Consider the following 18,124-nt stretch of genomic DNA (forward strand, 5'->3'; position numbering starts at 1 on the left):
AAAAATAAACAAGGGCCTAGGTAAGAGTTTAATCTCCTTAATAAACTCTTTTGGAATGAGAGCCCATCTTTTTTTTTTTTTTCCCTAGCTCTACGACGTGAAGTGTTTAATCTGATAAGAAATTCATGTTAGGCCCAAAAGAAACATGATGTTATAGACTAATAAATGCTCACATGGCCAACCCTAATCCACCTCTGAAAAGATCAATAATTTTATAAGAAAGATTCTAGCTAGTCCCATCTCTCTCCATAAATTATCTTTGGAACCTCATATACTAAGGGGTGTAAGATTTTTTTTTTTTTTTTTCTAAGCAGTGTAAGAATCTCATTTAATTTTTTTGTAAATCTTTTTAATTATGTATGGATGAATACATTTTAGTCACGATGAATGGATTTTAGTCATGATGAAAGGGTCAGAATGTAAAAACCTCATTTACAGCACATCTGGTTGCAAGATTAAATGGGTGCAAGCAAAAAATGGTTTTCTTATATAATATGATGGATTCTCGCTTCGAACATTTCCTTTTATTTTAGAAGAAAAATGTTAGTTTCAATTGAAATTAAATCAAATAGATAAATGATATTTACAATTTTAGAATGTATAAATCCTCTGTAATTTTTTTGAAAAAAAAGTAAAATCCACCATTAAAACAATCAATAAAGACCAAAAGGAAACGAGAAATTTTATATCAATGGAGGAACCGAAAGTGAAAACAAGGCAAGGATTATGACTATTCATCCGAGTTCCGGTCCGAGAATTCAAGTATATCTAGAACGAACGGTTTTTTTTTAAATGAGTTTGAAGCCGTGTTATCAGCTAGTCGTAGGCTCTAAGTCAATATATATGAAGTCCCTAACCTAATCACCTTCGAACAAAGAGAGAATAAGTGACAGGCAATCTTCTCACTTATTTTCCAAGCAAGAGCTGAGATTTTTATTGGCGGGTGATCTACCAACCAAGTGACTTTATAAAATACTCTCTTCTTTATTAAAATCTCAACTTCCCAAGCTATTCCCTTCCGTCTCCCTCTAATCCTGCCTGTTAATAACAGGACAAACCCTCTTCCTGAAATCCGCATTACTTTTCATCTACCCTCAAAGACAGACATCGTCTTGTGTTGACCAATTGAAGCTCGACACGTGCCGCATAAAGCTAACGACATTATGGTGAGCCCTGAATGGTCATGTTTACCATCCTCGTTTGCCCATTAATCAGAGGACAAAGAGGTCAGTATAGTACAGTAATCGGTTGCCCAAGGTAGGACAATAATTCCGTTCTGTTTCTAAAAGTGGTTGAAAAAAAAAAAAAACAGGTACTGAGTTGTAAACCTAGTACCCAGACTGGGTATGCCCAGGTTTTACAATCCGGAACCAGAATCAAGTTTTCCGAGTTCTCGATCGGGCCGAGAAAAGGATGAACAATCCTAATAAGGATTCTCTAAACAGGGCAAGGATGTAGCACAACTTCGAGTTCCAATCCTATCATTCCTACCTATTCTTCTCCTCTGGCAGTAACGAGGGATCCGTTGAGATCAGTTCAAATTGGACATACAAAATCTTTCATTTAGTGATACTATATGCATGTAAGATGTACTGGGGGTACCAAAACACCAAACATTCTCAAAATTTATCAACACATTATTTGCAAACATCACTCAAACACAAGATACTTCTCTATTTCAAATTTTTAACTTTTTATTTAATCATCACCTAATCATTACCTAAACACAAAGATCAATACAACTTTTACCAACTTCAATACAATTTTTACAAATTTCACAATAAAAAAAATATTTAAACAACTTTTTAACTTTATCTATTCACTCTTACAAACTCCAATACAATACTTATTTAAAAAAATATTTTTATTCAACTTTTGCACTCTCATTTCCTAAAATTCAATAAAACATCTTCACTCAAATCATTTCATTACTATTCACAAAATTTTAAGATACTTTAAACATCCAAACATGCCCTCAATAGAGGGCTCAAATACATGTTGGCATCCCGAATGTGCCAATTAGAACTTCTTGATTATTGAATTTAAACAAGGCATATTCCACTAAAAATGCTGTCCTCGTAGACAATGTTCCTAGCCAGCTCAAATCACCCCGATCTTAGATCAATGCTCCAGCATTGACCATGGTCATGACTCTGCTCGTGCGTACAAAAGCAACATAGGACAAAACAAAATACCATATTTCTGAATTCCACACGACATTGCAAAACATCATATAGAGGTTGATTCTCTTGGTATAAAAACATTCCATGGCAAAATAACATTCGAAAAAGTATGGATCGATCCGAAAATGCTATGAAGTATACAACATGCAAACATCGCTGAACATAAACATCTTGTTGTAAATTTATGAAATCTGTAAGGAACTCTGAACATTGGAGAGATTGGCATTTACCTATGATTATTGTGGCAAAACAATTACTTAAAATGCAGCTGTCACTAATCATTAAAATGTAAGATCCTTTTTATGTTCAGCAATGCTTGCAGATTCAGAGTTCAAGACCAGTTTTGATACCTGCCAAAAGGAACAAAGATGAAACCCTTTTAATTGAGAACTCACTAGATTATTGCAACACAGCAACGTGTACTAAACACGCATTAAAAGCCATGAAAGTCTTGCTCAACAGCAGAACTATAAAAGTAAAAGGTAACAACACTAGAAAAGCAACATACAACAACTTGAGCAAAAAGAAAACAAAAAACAAAAAAAATTGAGCAAAGAGACTGCTATCATCATTCAAACCAATCAAGTCTATCAGATTGCCCCAAAGATAGTAAAAAAGATTGCAGACAAATACATGCACAGACCCAGATCTGTACAAAATTAAATTAGAATAAATTGACCCTCTGCGCCACTATCATCCAATACTGAAGTAAACATTTCCCGATCATATGAACATTGCATCAAGTCCAAACAATACATTTGATGTAAATGGTGGCAACATTGCATTCATGGGAGTAGTCTTGTAATCAAATATCAGGACACAATATGATTTTTCTTTTTTTTTTTTGTCGAGGAACCTCTCCAAGGCAGGGCCCTTCGGACCCACCCCTGCAGAGTAAACCCCAAGGAAGTCACAATATGATTTCATTTGACAAGATTTGTAGTCCGGCCTTAAAATCTTCACAACAATTTAAATGTGACCTGAAGCATTTTTCATTGCTTACATTGTTAGCCATTACCAATACCAGTCATTAGCATTTTATAATAGGCCACCCAATAACCTGAAGCAACACCACTATAGCCCTAAAAGGTGGTATTGTTTCTACAAAGGAAACTCCCAAGATTAATATTGTTTTCAAGACTTTTTGGGCCCACACCACTCATGTTTGGTTATTCAGATATGTCCACAGAGCACTTCACATAAATTGGTCATACTCCTCAAACTCTATAACATTAGCCCAAGTAAGAAATATGTAAAAGATCTTATTCACAATTATCACTCTAGCCAAGCTACTGAGATGTGCAGGGTGACGCTAGTTCATTTAATGAGAACACCCCATTTGTTTAGTTTAAACATATGAACCAGCTTGAGGGACACAATAAAAGAACCCGTTAATCTCATGAAAGCCACGAGGATGATGACAACTAAGAAATAACTAGTTTGAACATTAAAGGTGAAGATGAAGAAATCAGTTCTGTCAATCCTATGACTAAATTACTCAATGATATATTGCACTATTTAACAATGCAACAAAATCTTCATGCCTTAAGGCAGGGGGTGGAGTCCAACTAGATAATCGATTCTCATCTGTTCAAAAATACCATTTTGCTTTTGATCCAGGTCATAATCATTTAACCAACGGTCTTACATGGCAGACACCAAGACAAAGTGTGAAGTCTTTCACTTCTGTCAGGTAAATATATAGCATGAGAAGATGTGCCAAATCCTTTAGAATATAAAAACAATCAAGAATCACTGATAGTCACCCATACAAAGTTAGTGGCCCAGAAAATCACAAACAATCATGCACAACCACTAGATTTTTCAAACAAGTGTACCAACCTCATGTTTTTAAATTCATTAAATCAGCCTGATTACGTAATAGAAAATGGGAATATGTAAATAACCCGCTCATGAACATTTAGATCATGCAAACCAGAAGTTTATACTAACTACACAACTTCAACCACACTTCATCTAAGATTCATTTAGAATTATGGCAGCACAAAAGAATCTGCATTAGATGTCAGGAAGGTATTTCATCAATAAAAGATGTCAGGAAGGTATCAACTAGATGCTACTTCTACAAGTTGTGCTCATTAAGCTCATCTGCACAATATTCCACTAAACTCAGTCACATTTAACTAACTTCTACTTCTTAATATGAGCCCGTCACACAGATTCAAAGTTTTCTGTCTATAACAATCAACTGGATTTTTCAATCCATTGAGCTAAGCAATAGAACTACTTCCTGTGTAACTACTGAAGCAGAGTACACATGTTACACACTCGATGTATCGCAATCAGTTTCAGAGCTTTAAAAGGAAGCCCATAACAAAATAATGCTAACATAAGACTTGTCATGGTACGAGTAGGTCTCAATAGAATTCACAAAAAATTAAGAATAAGAACGCCTACAAGTTTACTTCAGAAAAAAGTGGAAGCTAGCATCTAGTAAAAATTCCTTCCAGATTTAGGCCTCGTTTGGATTCAGAAAGTGTTTCCTCTCATCTCATCTCATCATTACTACTTTCCCAAATTCTCACACAAAATATAATAAACAACTAAACTTTTTCAAATCCCAATTCAACTTTTTCAAATCTCAAAATAATAATAATATTAAAAAATAATATTATAACAATATATTTTTCAACTTTCATATTTCATCTAAAACCATCTCATCTCTAAGTCCAAACCAGCCCTTAACATGGTTCAAAATAAAAGCTTTAGCTAGCCGGTGACTAGTTGTAAACATGAGAAGCCATTTGCAGTAAATTACTCTCCTGATCCTCATACAAAAGCATTACTTTTTGTAACCAAAAAAAAAATTCAACAAAACCATCCTTAAGCAATTTATTCCATTTGGCGGTCCATCGGCAGATAACTCCATCAAGCCCTATGTAGGATGGTTAAGTGCAAATGTCTCTCTGGCTTTTCTTTGGGAGCAGTAATCTTAGGGAATGTTTAGAAAAAAATTTCTTCTCATCTCATCTCATTTTCTTCCCCAACATCATTCAAACACAAACACTTTCAAATTAATCATTACAACTTTTTCAAACTAATCATTATAACTGTCAACTAGAGGGAAGTCTAAAGGGAGGGTATTGTGAAGACAGGTATCAAGGTGTTGGGGTTGGTGTTCGGGTAGAGTTTTAGTTCTACGGGAAACAAGGTTTGGGGTCGGGTCTGATGTACTTTGGGTTAGTTTTTTATGGGCTTGTTGGGTCATTAGGGGCTTGTTGGGTCATTTTGGGTAAGGTGTTTTCTTGTTTACACTCAGTGTAACTGGTTTCTCCTTTTGATATATACAATATTTTTACTTATCAAAAAAAAAAAAAAAAAACTGTCCCAAACTTTCAAACATAAAACAAAATAATTCAACTTTTTAAATTCCAAAACAAAAATTATATTCTAACAATATTTTAACTTTATAATATTTTTTATTCAATTTTTTTTTTCTCATTTCCCAAAATCCAATAAATACTTAACTCAAACTATCTCATTACTACTCACAAACCATCTTACTACTATTTACAAAATTTTCATCTCATCTTATTCCCCAAACATCCCCTTAAGGCCCGTTTGGATAGTGAGATAAGATGAGATGAGATGGTTTGTGAATAGTAATGAGATTATTAGTCGAAATTAGATGAGATGAGATGAGGTGAAATGACTTCATCTCACCTCTGTATCCAAACGGGCCCTTAGTGTACATAAAGATACCTTGAACCCAAGCCACCTCCGATCTGATGGTCCTTCTATGCTTCGATAGTGTTTTGAGTTGAAAGTGAAATTGGTTAAATCAAAACTGAATCTGTGGGTAATGTTCTAACGTGAATCGTCTAGCTAGCATATTGGTGTGCATGGTATCTCTATGCCTATGAAATATCTTGGCCTCCTTTTGGGAGCCTCTTTCAAGGCCATGTCTATTTTGGATGGTATGATTGAGAAGATTGAGAATTGGTTGGCTGAGGATGTATTTTTCTATAGATGATAGGATCGTCTTGATTAAAAATACACTATCTAATTTGCTTAGGAACTTCCTGACCCTATTTTTCTTCCTACTAGCATGGCCAGTCGAATGGAAAAGCTACGGCATGACTTTTTATATGGAGCAATCTATCTGGAGAACTCAAATTTCACCTAGTAAATTGGATCAATGTGTTCTCTAATTTCTGAGGGCTTGGGAGTTCAAAACTTTAATCTTGCCCACCTAGAAAGTGGCATTGGCTTATTAACATGAGGAAACTTCTAGTGAAAAGCCACAATGGATTCTAAATTTTCTTTCGAGGTGGGTGGTGTTTTAGTGAGGTACATGGGTAATATGAGATTGAGTTTGGGAAAACCATCAACAAAGGATGGGTTGTTTATTCTACTCACTAGACTTGTGGTGAGTGATAGCTCTAGGACTAGATTATGGCATGATGTAATGTGGTAGAAGGGTTCTCAAAGGAAACTTTAACAAAAATGCATAAGGCGCTTGCGCATAATGCTTCAATGGTCAATTTACTATTGGATTTCTCCTACAACTCCCCTCAATGGAATGCTAGTTTTTTTAATGCATCTCCTGACAAAGAGGTGAAGACCTTCACTGAGTTCTTTGATCCCTTTACTAGATTATATCTTGAAGGTCTAGATAATATTCTTGGGGCTCCTTCCAAGCCAGGGACGTTGATTGTTCAAGCTTTTCATAAGGTCCTCATATCTCAAGATAGCCCTTCTCATAGAACATTTGGCAGACTGAGATAACTCTCAGAGCATTTTTCTTTCTTTCATTCTTTTTTTTTTTTTTTTTTTTGCTTTGACAACCTCCTTAGTTACGGAAGATTCTTATCACGGATAACTTCATGAAATATCATGTCATTTTGGAAAATTGATGTTGTGTGCAAAAAGAGTCAGCCCAGTCTACAATGGTATTACACCCTCCAATGGGAGTTAACCTCTCTATTTTTCTTATAAATCTGAGTTTCATGCCATTGTTCCCCATTTTCAAAATAGATAAAGCCCGATCATTGCAATTTCAAATGTCTTGGTTTTGCTTCTAAAAACTTTGTACCCTAAATGGCTACCATCCATTCTGACTCTCTCCTTTTTCATGGCTACATCTCCATTTCCAACTTCTGAAACAATACTTGTCAAACAAAAAATTTTGAAACAATAAGTTGTATGTAGAAATTGGGTGTTGAAATCTTGCCAAACTATGGTGAGAACTAGTCAGACTTAGGTGTTAAATTAGATGGCTTGTCTGTATACGATCATAACTGAGTGTTTCTTTAAATGTGTTGGGTGTAGTTTCAAAAGGTTTGAAATTGTTGTGGTATACATGGAGCCAAATTCTACAAAGATACCAAAAACACAAGTGACTCTCGATTGATGTGAGAATTGAAAGCATTTGGGTGTCGAATTTTCAAAGTTTGGATATGTCCCATGTACTTGGGCTATGCCTGGTTCTCATCAATAAAAATTTTATTTACCGATCAAATAAATTTAAATTTTGCATTGAACTGTGTGGTTTTGGGTTTTTTCAAATCTGCACAAAGATGTTTTGCATTGAAATTGGAGGGCTAAGAGCTTACCAAAAATTGTTCAACATCTCACTTATTGCACGCGTCCCTACCATGCCACCAAATCCAACCAACATCATCATAATTCTTGAAGGGAAGCCAGTGTATCAGAGTATTGAGCAGAGAGCAAGAGGGCTAAATTCTTCCATTGTAGGCAAGATGTCCAAGGATTTCTTAATTTGTAGGATGAAAGAGCAAAGGATTGCGAAAAAGATCTTAATGCAACTTTGGTGTAATTTTGGCTATAGTAGAGTGGATAACCATGAAAAAGTAGTTAGAGGCATTTGGTTTGGATTTTCTTTTGCAAAAGAAAGAGCTTTCACCCAAGAAAGCTTTGAGCTTGATGAAAAAGATATTCGGACTTTTTTTTTTTTTGATATGTAAGAGATAAATTTTATTAATGAAAAAGGCCAAAACCATGTACAAAGGAAGTATACCACAGAACACCTAAATACATTCTAAAAGCGATGAACTAGAGACAAAAAGTCATGAATATTATCCCCCACTAAAACAATAGCAGAAAACCAAAGCAGTAAAGTATTAAAGAAGAAATTCTTCAGCTCCGCCACTGTGCGTTCCTTGTCTTCAAAACAGCGCGCATTCCTTTCCATCCAAGTACACCACATGATACACAGCGGAATCATCTTCCATACGGCTGCCACTTGACGACAGCCCTGCAAATTCCTCCAACAGCCCATCAATTCCACCACCCTCGAAGGCATTACCCAAGCGACATCAACCCTCCTAAAGATCTCATCCCACAACACCCTTGTTACCTCACAATGTAGTAAGAGATGATCCACCGATTCTCCATACTTTTTGCACATGTAACACCAATCCATCACCACACATCCTCTCTTCCTCAAATTGTCGATGGTCAAGATCTTCCCTAGGGCGGCGTTCCAAACAAAGAAAGCAAATTTAGAAGGCACCCGAGATCTCCAAATGTTCTTCCAAGGGAATGGAGTATGGTCATGAGTAATCAAAAGGTTATAGTACGCCTTAACAGTACATAACTTATGATCCTTAGACCTCCACTTCATACTATCCTGTTGAAACCTAACAGTTCCCGAGGAATGTAATACGCTGAAAAATTCAGTAACCATGTCTAGTTCCCAATCATGAAAATCCCTATAAAATAGAATATTCCACTGATGCGAACCATGAGAAAATAACCGCACATCAACCACTGAAACCTCCCTATTCGCTGCAATACGATATAAAGCTGGAAAAACTCTTTCCAAAATCTGATTTCCACACCACAAATCCTGCCAAAAACGGATTCGGTTACCCTCACCGGCTTCAAAGCGAATATGTTTTTTAAAACTTTTCCACCCGTTCCTTATATACTTCCATAACCCCACTCCATACCCCCCCTCACTTCGTTGGATACCCACCCTCCCCATGCAACACCATATCTCGCATCTACAGTTTCCTTCCACAATGCTCCCCCCTCCCGATGATATCTCCAAAGCCATTTCCCCAATAGTGCTTTATTAAAGGTTCGCAAGTTGCAAACACCCAAACCACCATTCACAATTGGGGCACAAACCGTCTTCCAACTAACAAGGTGGAATTTCTTCTCCTCCCCTAAGCCTCCCCATAAGAATGCCCTAAAAATTTTCTCAATCTTATTTGCTACCCCTACAGGCATAGGAAAAAGAGATAAGAAATAAGTGGGTATGTTAGAGAGTGTGCTCTTCATAAGAGTAAGACGCCCCCCTTTTGATAAGTACACCCTTTTCCATCCCGCCAGCCTTTTCTCTATCTTCTCCACCATTTCATCCCAAATAGCTCTATTCTTGAATGATGCTCCTAACGGAAGGCCCAAATATTTCATAGGAAAAGAGGACACCCTGCAATCCAAAAGACTGGCAAGACTTCTTATATTATGAACCTCACCCACCGGTAACATCTCAGATTTGCTAAGGTTCACCTTAAGCCCTGACACTGCTTCAAAACAAAGTAACAATGCTCTTAGAGTTTGGACCTGACCACTATCCGCTTCGCAAAATACCAGAGTGTCGTCTGCAAAAAGAAGATGTGAGATAATAAAAGGACCACCCAAGCCATTTCCCACCTTAAACCCAGATAAAAAACCCCCATCAACCGTAGCCTGCACCATCCTACTCAATGCCTCCATAACAATGACAAATAAGAGAGGAGATAACGGATCTCCCTGTCGCAAACCCCTCAAGCTATCAAAAAAACCAGCAAGAGTACCATTGACTAAAACTGAGTATCTAGCAGTTGAAATACAATGCTTCATCCATGAAATCCACCTATTTCCAAAGCCACACCTCTCAAGCAAGTATAAGAGGAATTCCCAATTTACATGATCATAAACCTTCTCCATATCCAACTTGCATAGAATACCTGGACTTCCCTCCTGCAATCTAGCATCTAGGCTCTCATTTGCTATGAGCGCCGAATCAAGTATATGTCTCCCACGAATAAAAGCGTTCTGTGGCTTGGATATAATCTTTTCCAACACTGGACTAAGCCGGTTAGCAAGAACCTTTGAAATAATTTTGTACACACTGCTCACCAAACTTATTGGACGAAAATCCTCAATGAGTGAAGCCCCATGTTTCTTGGGGATGAGGGTAATAAAGGTCGCATTGAGGGATTTTTCAAACTTCTGATAAGTGTGGAATTCACTGAACACCTGCAGGACATCCCCTTTCACAACATCCCAATAGGTTTGGAAGAAACCCATTGAAAAACCATCCGGTCCTTGCGCTTTATCCTTAGCCATACCAGTGATGACTTTGAAAATCTCTTCATCATCAAACAGTCTCTCCATAACACTCACAAATTGCGGATCAATTGTTTCAAAGGACAAAGCATTGAGCTTCGGCCTCCAATCTGCCGATTCGGTGAGAAGATTCTCATAATACTGTACAATATGACTTTCTAATTCTAGAAAGGAGGATAACACCTGAGTACCAGAAATAAGCGACTCAATGTTATTGTTTCGACGATGTGAATTAGCCACTTTGTGAAAAAACTTTGTGCACCTATCTCCTTCTTTCAACCAAAGAGCCCTGGATTTTTGCCGCCATGATATCTCCTCTGACAATAAAACCCTCTCCAACTCTGCCACCACCGTGCCCTTCCTCACTAGTACCTCCTCCGATGCATCTCCCAATAGTTCTCTACCCTCTATCTCCTGCAATTCCTCCAACAAATGAGACTTCCGGTTGTCTGTGTGCCCAAAAACTTCCAAGTTCCATTTTTTCAGATCTTGTTTTAGAGCCTTGAGCTTGGCTGCTAAAATGAAGCTTGGCGTGCCACTAAACTGATACGATATCCACCAAGCACGCACCGTGTCTACAAAACCATTCGCATTTAGCCACATGTTCTCAAACTTGAAGTACTGACGACCCCTATGTATGCCCCCGCAATCTAGAATAATGGGAAAATGGTCTGAGCTGACTCGAGCTAATCTTTTTTGGCTTACTTCTGGATAGTGCGCTTCCCATGACGGAGAGACAAGGAATCTATCCAACTTCGACCAAGCCACGCCGTTAGACCATGTGTATTCACCCCCCACCAAAGGCAGGTCCATAAGATCCAGATCAAAAATGAACTCAGAAAAATCCTCCATGGCCCTAGAATGTCGATGATGCCCTGACCGTTCACTAGGAAAACGGGTAATGTTGAAATCACTTCCCATACACCACGGCACATCCCATAATGAGTATATACCCGTCAGTTCCTCCCACAACCTTCTCCTATCACAGTTCCTGTTTGGACCATAACACCCTACAAAAGCCCATTCCCATCCATCACACACATTTTTAAATAAAGTCGAAACAGAGAACTCACCAACACACTCCTCGATCACCTCGACCACTCTTCTATCCCACATTAATAAAACTCCACCTGAAGCTCCCAATGATGCCAAATAAGACCAACCCACATGCGAACATCCCCATAAGCTACGCACAATATTTCTATCTATAAGACTCAGCTTTGTTTCTTGTAGACATACCACATCACCCTTCCACATCCTCAATAAAGTTTTGATACGAAGACGTTTATTACTATCATTAAGTCCCCGTATGTTCCAGGATAAAATCTTGGGCTTCATAAAAAACTTAACTTGCCCCTCCCTTTCGTCCTATCCCTTCCACTACTTCCTTCCTTAACGTCATAATTGATGGAACACATTAAACGTTTGAGTTCCCTATCCTGTTTTGTGGCGGATTTCGATCGGCTAGCTTCAATAGCCACAACCAGTGCCATAAATTGCTCTTCAAAGCCTCCAAAAGAAACCCCAAAAATATCTTGAAGCTCTTCTACCTTCTTAAAAATCCAATTAGACGAGCAACTCCCGTGGTTACTAGGAGGAAGTGTACAAAGTGGAGTAACTGCCCCCTCCTCACCTACACTGTCCTTAGGAGGCAACGACAGTTCCGATCCCCCCCATAGCTTGGTTCATTTCTAGAAACCTCATTTCCCAAGAAACAATCTTCCCCTGACTTTTGCCCAAGAGACACTTCCATCTGCATTTCCGAATCCTCCATACTCGACAATCCCAAACCAGGCAAAATAGCCTGCACCGGCATGGCATCTTGGCCTTCCTCCACACACGGCTCAAGCTGGTCACTTCCCAGTCCCACTTCAAGAGACAGCGGCGGATCCACCTCACACGAAGTCTTCACCGCGTCAATCTCCAGCTCGATCTCTCCTTCCTCCAAACCCTCCCATCGGGATAGCTCAACCGGCACACCAAGGTGGTCGACGAAGGCCGGTGCAACTTTCTGTGCCGGTAGTGGTGCCGGCAGACTATGAATCGGCTCCCCCGAAATCTGTTTCGGTCCCTGTCCAGGTATTTCGGAGGAAACCCGAGATAAGGCTCGCCAAGCCTTAGTTTGACCCGCACCCCGGCCCAAACCTGGGCCCCACGAACCCGCGTTTCTCGGTCCATTATTATGGCTCGTAACCCGACCCAGAACAGGCTGCATCTCTGCCTTACCTTTTACGCACCGTTTCAAATACACGATTTCCTCTAATACTGCACCCACTTTTTCCTCTAGTCCAACCAGCATGCACAGAATACTTTCCTCATTCAATTCCAACATCCCACTACCATCTCCCGCATGACTCTGTATAGCCTCTGAGGTGGGCACGTCTGACACGGCTCGAGGCACTGCCTTCAGCACCTCACTGTACGATCTTTCACCTCCTACCTTCGACAATGGAGCAACACCACCATCTTCTCTGTTCCTCCTCCAGTTACCTGTTTGGACTACAGGAAACGCCCTGGTTCTCTTCCCCGAAGCAGAGGATGCATGGAGTTCCATTAAAACATCACCGAAATTTTTCCACCCCTCCCTCTTCCTCCCTTCCGGCACAACAATCAAACCTCTCCTCTTATCACGACCAAACTCTGAAAGAGAAATAAAACTTCCATTGTGATTATGTCCCTTCCGCACCATTAGCACCGTGTCTCCTTTTCTACAGGTTCTCAAAAACTCATGAGCACCCCTAAACATTGCACATTCCCTTACCATCGAACCCAGCCACCCCATAGTTTCATTATCTAAAGTTATATATTTCCAACCACGGTGACTACTTTCTATAATTTTCCACCACCTATCATTTTCCTTTTTGAACTGGAAAAGCTTCTGATCGATGAAAACTTCATTGCAACACCCCATCTATACCAACCCACAACGAAAACCCAAAACTACAATGATACGTTAAACCTTACTAAAAGTGCTCCATTTTGCTCCACATGAGGCTTAGATGTCAAGTTCTGTTGGGTGTTAAGTGTAGTCCTGTTGGGTGTTAAGTTCAGATTGGTGAATGGTTCAGAAAAAGATATTCGGACTTACCATCCCTTTTGAAGAAATAATCAGCTAAAATCTCATTGTTTTAAAAAACATGGGGAGGTTGATGCGGACTCAATATATAGACCACCTTTTACTACATTGCACCATGTGAATGACATTTTTGGTAAAGCTGAGTTGGCTTGGATTAAATATAGAAGGGTAGTAGACCTCTTTGCCAATTAGAGAATTATATGGCAGACCACAGATTGAAATAATTTGTAGCAACGGAAGATAGTTCCTACTTGTCTAGTATAGTTTAATCGTAGGGAAAGGAATGAGTGAGTTTTTGTGGATCGTGAGTGGAAGTTGGATGGCTAGAGGGGCATAAAAATCTATTTTTCAATACTCTATTCCTTTGAGAAGCTTCTATATATTTTAATGGACTGTGTTTTCATGATTTTCTCATCTCTTTTTCTATATCTGGTTAGGTGTTCCTCTTGTATACTTCTTGTGAACTTGGCCTACGCTCTTTGCATTTATTAATCAAATCTTCGATTACTTATAAAAAAAAGGCAATTCAAAAGACAATGAAGCTCGAGTTTTATCTATCATTTTGGTTCTACATGTGATCTTAATGGTAAGCTATGATATTTATGTAAACTATCTCACTGAATATTGCAATTAGGTTGTCAACAGAACCACATTGATCTTGAACAATTGAAATTATCATTTCCAAATACACCAAAATCAGGCAAAAACAAACGGTTACACAAAATAGTTTGCCTTAACAGACTAATATCACACGAACTTACAAAACAAGAAGTCTCACAATTCAAGCTTATCTAACACCCTCAACCCCACCATTCACATTAGAGAATCACATGCTACGCATAATAGACAACCGATGCAACACAAGGTATCTTGGGGTGCCATCCAACTCACCGATGCTTCGTATTTACAAGCAAAAGCTATTAGTTGAAAAGGCGGAACCGGAAAGAAGTTTAAGAAGAAGGGGATAGGTTTTGTGGCTTACACCAAAAGCAAGAGCAATGCGATTTGGTCCTCAATCCAGATCTTCCTGTCTGGTCTCCGACTGGAAGTTCTGAGTCCCCCTGTTCCCCGAATTCCCTTCCGCATCATTGCTTGCGTTGTTATTACCACTCCCACTATTGCTGGTCTCAGCAGGTGATCCGAATGCCCTAAATGGCCATGGAAATGGCAACGAGATCCTGACCCTCCGCTCCACCGTCCCCGGAGTCAGTGGATTCTCTCCAGCACCCACAGTCTCACTCTGATTCGCAGTCCCAATATCTCCAGCACCACCACTGCCACCAGAAACAGCGGAAGCCGGCCAAGTCTGACTCTGATTCCCAGCCCCCGAGGATAATGACCTACTGAGAGTCCTCTGCTCGTAGTCGGGATCATCGGTTGGCAGCTCATGCCGACAAACAGGACAAGAATTATGCAGTTCCAACCAGGGAAGAATACAATCGGAATGGTAAATGTGCTTGCACGGCATCTGCTTGGCCTCCTCGCCCAGCTCGAACGTGTCCTTGCACACCGCGCACTGCCACGAATCCGAGGCCAACAAATCCTCTGAAATCGTGATGTTCGGTAATTCCTGGACCGCTGATTTTGATGCCGGAGGCGTGCCGTATCGATTAGGATCGTTCTCGGCAAGCTGTTGGATCAATTGCTCGAGTCCAGGGCCAAAGAAATAGTCGCCAAGATTTAAATTGGGCCCAACGACACCGCCACGGAACCCCGGGTCGCCGCCAGAATTGATAACGACCTCAACGTTGCCGCCCAGGTTTTGAAGGTAGTTCTGCAGGAAAAGAAATGGGTTGAAGGCTTCGGGGTCTTGGAAGGGGGAAGTTCGGGGGACGCCGAAGAGGGAGGAAAGATCGTTGAATATGGGGGGGACGGCATTAGAGGGGGTGGAGGAGGCAGAGGTGGCCGAGGAGAAGAGAAGGGGGAGATCGGAGGAAGTAAAGAAGGGATTGGAGTTGGGCTCAGAGTTAGGGTTAGGGGTTTCGAGTTCTTCGAGGAACTCGCCATGGCAATTGGGACAGGCAAGATCGAAGGCAGGAGATGGGGTTAGGGTCACCATACCGTGACATTGGTGGCAGAAGTAAAGCTGAGACACAGCTGCAGCGCTGCCCGCTGCGCCACCACCACCAGCACCGGGATTTCCGCCGGAAAAAGACATTACGAAAACCACTCAACACAGAGAGAGAGAGAGAGAGAGAGATGACTTTTCTTTCAACGGAGTAGGAAGAAGCAGTATGGATGTAGGATGTAAGAGATATGGGAAACACCGAAAGAGAGGGGTCGTGTAAAATAATTATAGCGGTACGAAATTAGAACCACCAATAGCGTGGATTGGTGACCGGTCGCTAATCCCTCGCCGTAACATTGGAGAGCTAATATATCTCATCACTCATCGATTTTTTAATTTTATTTGTTAAAAAAACATATACATATCACACTCTTTTTAATGGATGAAATAGAGAAATAATTTTTTAATAGGGTTAAGTACATTTTATCCTCTCCAACTATCACCCAATTTACAATGTACTCCTGAAACAATTGATTGCATTAAAGTGGACTCTCTTACTTTTATAACGTCCCAATCCCCTATTTCCATCTACAATGAGAGTTAAATCAAACGAAAAACTCACCCACGTGCTTCTCACATGCTAATCCTTCAATGCAAAGATAAAATCACCCCTCACTCCATCGGCTTCCATTTTCCTAAACTGAACTTCATATCCGAAAATCTCCAAATCCATGGCCAAAATGACTTGTTTTATTAATGCCAAAAAAGGGTTTTGTTTCAAAGTGAAGAACGTCTGACTTGAAGCCATTAGGAGCGATGGAGAAATAAGCTGGGGTAGACTGCAAAGAAGGTGGGCGATGACGAACCCTAACAAAGTTGCCGATCACGGTGTGAGTTGCCGACCACGACGTCGGCATCCCCTTCGAGCTGTCAGTGACTCCATTGCAGAGGAGTTTTTTTGTAAAGCTCTCATTCAAATTGCTTTCTCCATTGCAGGTACCTCAGTGATTGTTAATATTGATAATAAATATTCCGCCTTGATGTAGCTCAAGAATGCTATTAATGACTGTACGTTGTAAGGTGAAAAAATGATTCGAGTTTATTATAGCTCAAGAATGCTATAAATGATTGTACATTGTAACTCAACAATGTTCCAGTTTATTTGCCATAATATTGATTCGATACCATGCTTAGATAATGTTCTAGTTTAGTTTGTTAGGATTTTTTTCTCCTTTTGTATAAAGCTACAGTAGTCTGTAAAGAATAATATTGATTCAATTCTATAGAGTAGAAATTTTTTGGCTCATCAACCTTTCTTTTGACTGTTTCTTTTCTACACTCATAATCCTGATATATTTCAGCAGGTTATGAAAGATATCTACTGGTTCATCTAGCACAAGCTGGGGTGGTAAAGCACCACTAGATGGCCTATTTTGCCATTGCAATCTGCGAGCACGTCTAAGAGTGTCAACTACGGATGATAACTACAAAAGGAAGTTCTGGAGATGCCCATATTGGACTCCTGGTTGTCAACATGGGGGTGGAGACAGGTTTTGTACATTTTTTTATTGGGTAGATGATATTTTTGCTCCACATGCGGAGATGTTGTTGGCCAGCTATGAGATAGACTCCGGATACGGAGTCGTGAGTTCAAGATTGAGAAATCCGAATTGGAGGCTAACTTAGTGATGGAGAGGGAGCGTAGGGAGCATATCCAAGAGTTATACAATAAGTTGAAGGAAAAATCTACGGAATTGGAGGCTAAGTTAGTGATGGAGAGGGAGCGCATGAAACATATCCAACATTTTTTGTATAAGGAGAAGGAAAAATCTAAATATTTGCATAAGAAATACAATAATTGCATATGGTGTGGTGTCATTGTAATTGTTCTAGTTGTTGTTGTTATCTACATGAAAATGTCTCATTATGCTGATGAAGGTCGTCATTACTTGATGATAGCGTAGGATTGGTTAATGTAATTTTTTGAATGTGTATTGACTGTGGTTGTTGTTTTGAATTTGATTGTTGTATTGAACATCACTTGTTGTATGTAATTTGGTTATGGAGTGAATTTTGTGACAATAACTTACTGTGTTGATAATGATTAATAATAATATCACCCTACGTATCAAAATCCCTCAATTGGAACAAGAAATCAATATTGCCAACAAATAATGTCACCCTAATAATGTCACCCTACTATAGACCATTACAACAAAAGTTTTCCAATAACAGTAATGTCATTAAGCCCTAACTACATCATTACAACAGCAAGTCAATATTGCCAATTTGGTCGCTTCTGTTTCCCCTTTTTATCTTCATTCATCCTCTCCACACGTGAAGATGACTCTACATCCTTCCCTTTTTGCACTGATGCATTAGTCTTGGCAGGAGGCACTTGGGTGTTGGGTGGCACTGATGCATTAGCCTTGGCAGGAGGCACTTGGGTGTTGGGTGGCAGTTGACCAACTCTGAATTGCATGCCTCCCCTTCCAGGATTGCCCCAAGAACACAGTCTTCCTTGTGCTGGATTGC

At 39.6% G+C, this 18,124-nt stretch overlaps 1 protein-coding gene across 1 annotated transcript; it reads right to left on the reverse strand.

Moving 5' to 3' along the window:
• Positions 1-2,179: 2,179 nt before the first annotated feature.
• On the reverse strand, positions 2,180-15,867 carry LOC109012220 (E3 ubiquitin-protein ligase RING1-like). Its single transcript, XM_018993753.2, has 2 exons — positions 14,564-15,867; positions 2,180-2,533 (listed from the first exon to the last, which is right to left on the reverse strand). The coding sequence occupies exon 1, from the start codon at positions 15,737-15,739 to the stop codon at positions 14,594-14,596; it is 1,146 nt and encodes a 381-aa protein (XP_018849298.1). The 5' UTR covers positions 15,740-15,867; the 3' UTR covers positions 2,180-2,533; positions 14,564-14,593.
• Positions 15,868-18,124: the final 2,257 nt, after the last annotated feature.

Source organism: Juglans regia, chromosome 15, assembly GCF_001411555.2.
Source record: "Juglans regia cultivar Chandler chromosome 15, Walnut 2.0, whole genome shotgun sequence".
NCBI lineage: Eukaryota > Viridiplantae > Streptophyta > Magnoliopsida > Fagales > Juglandaceae > Juglans > Juglans regia.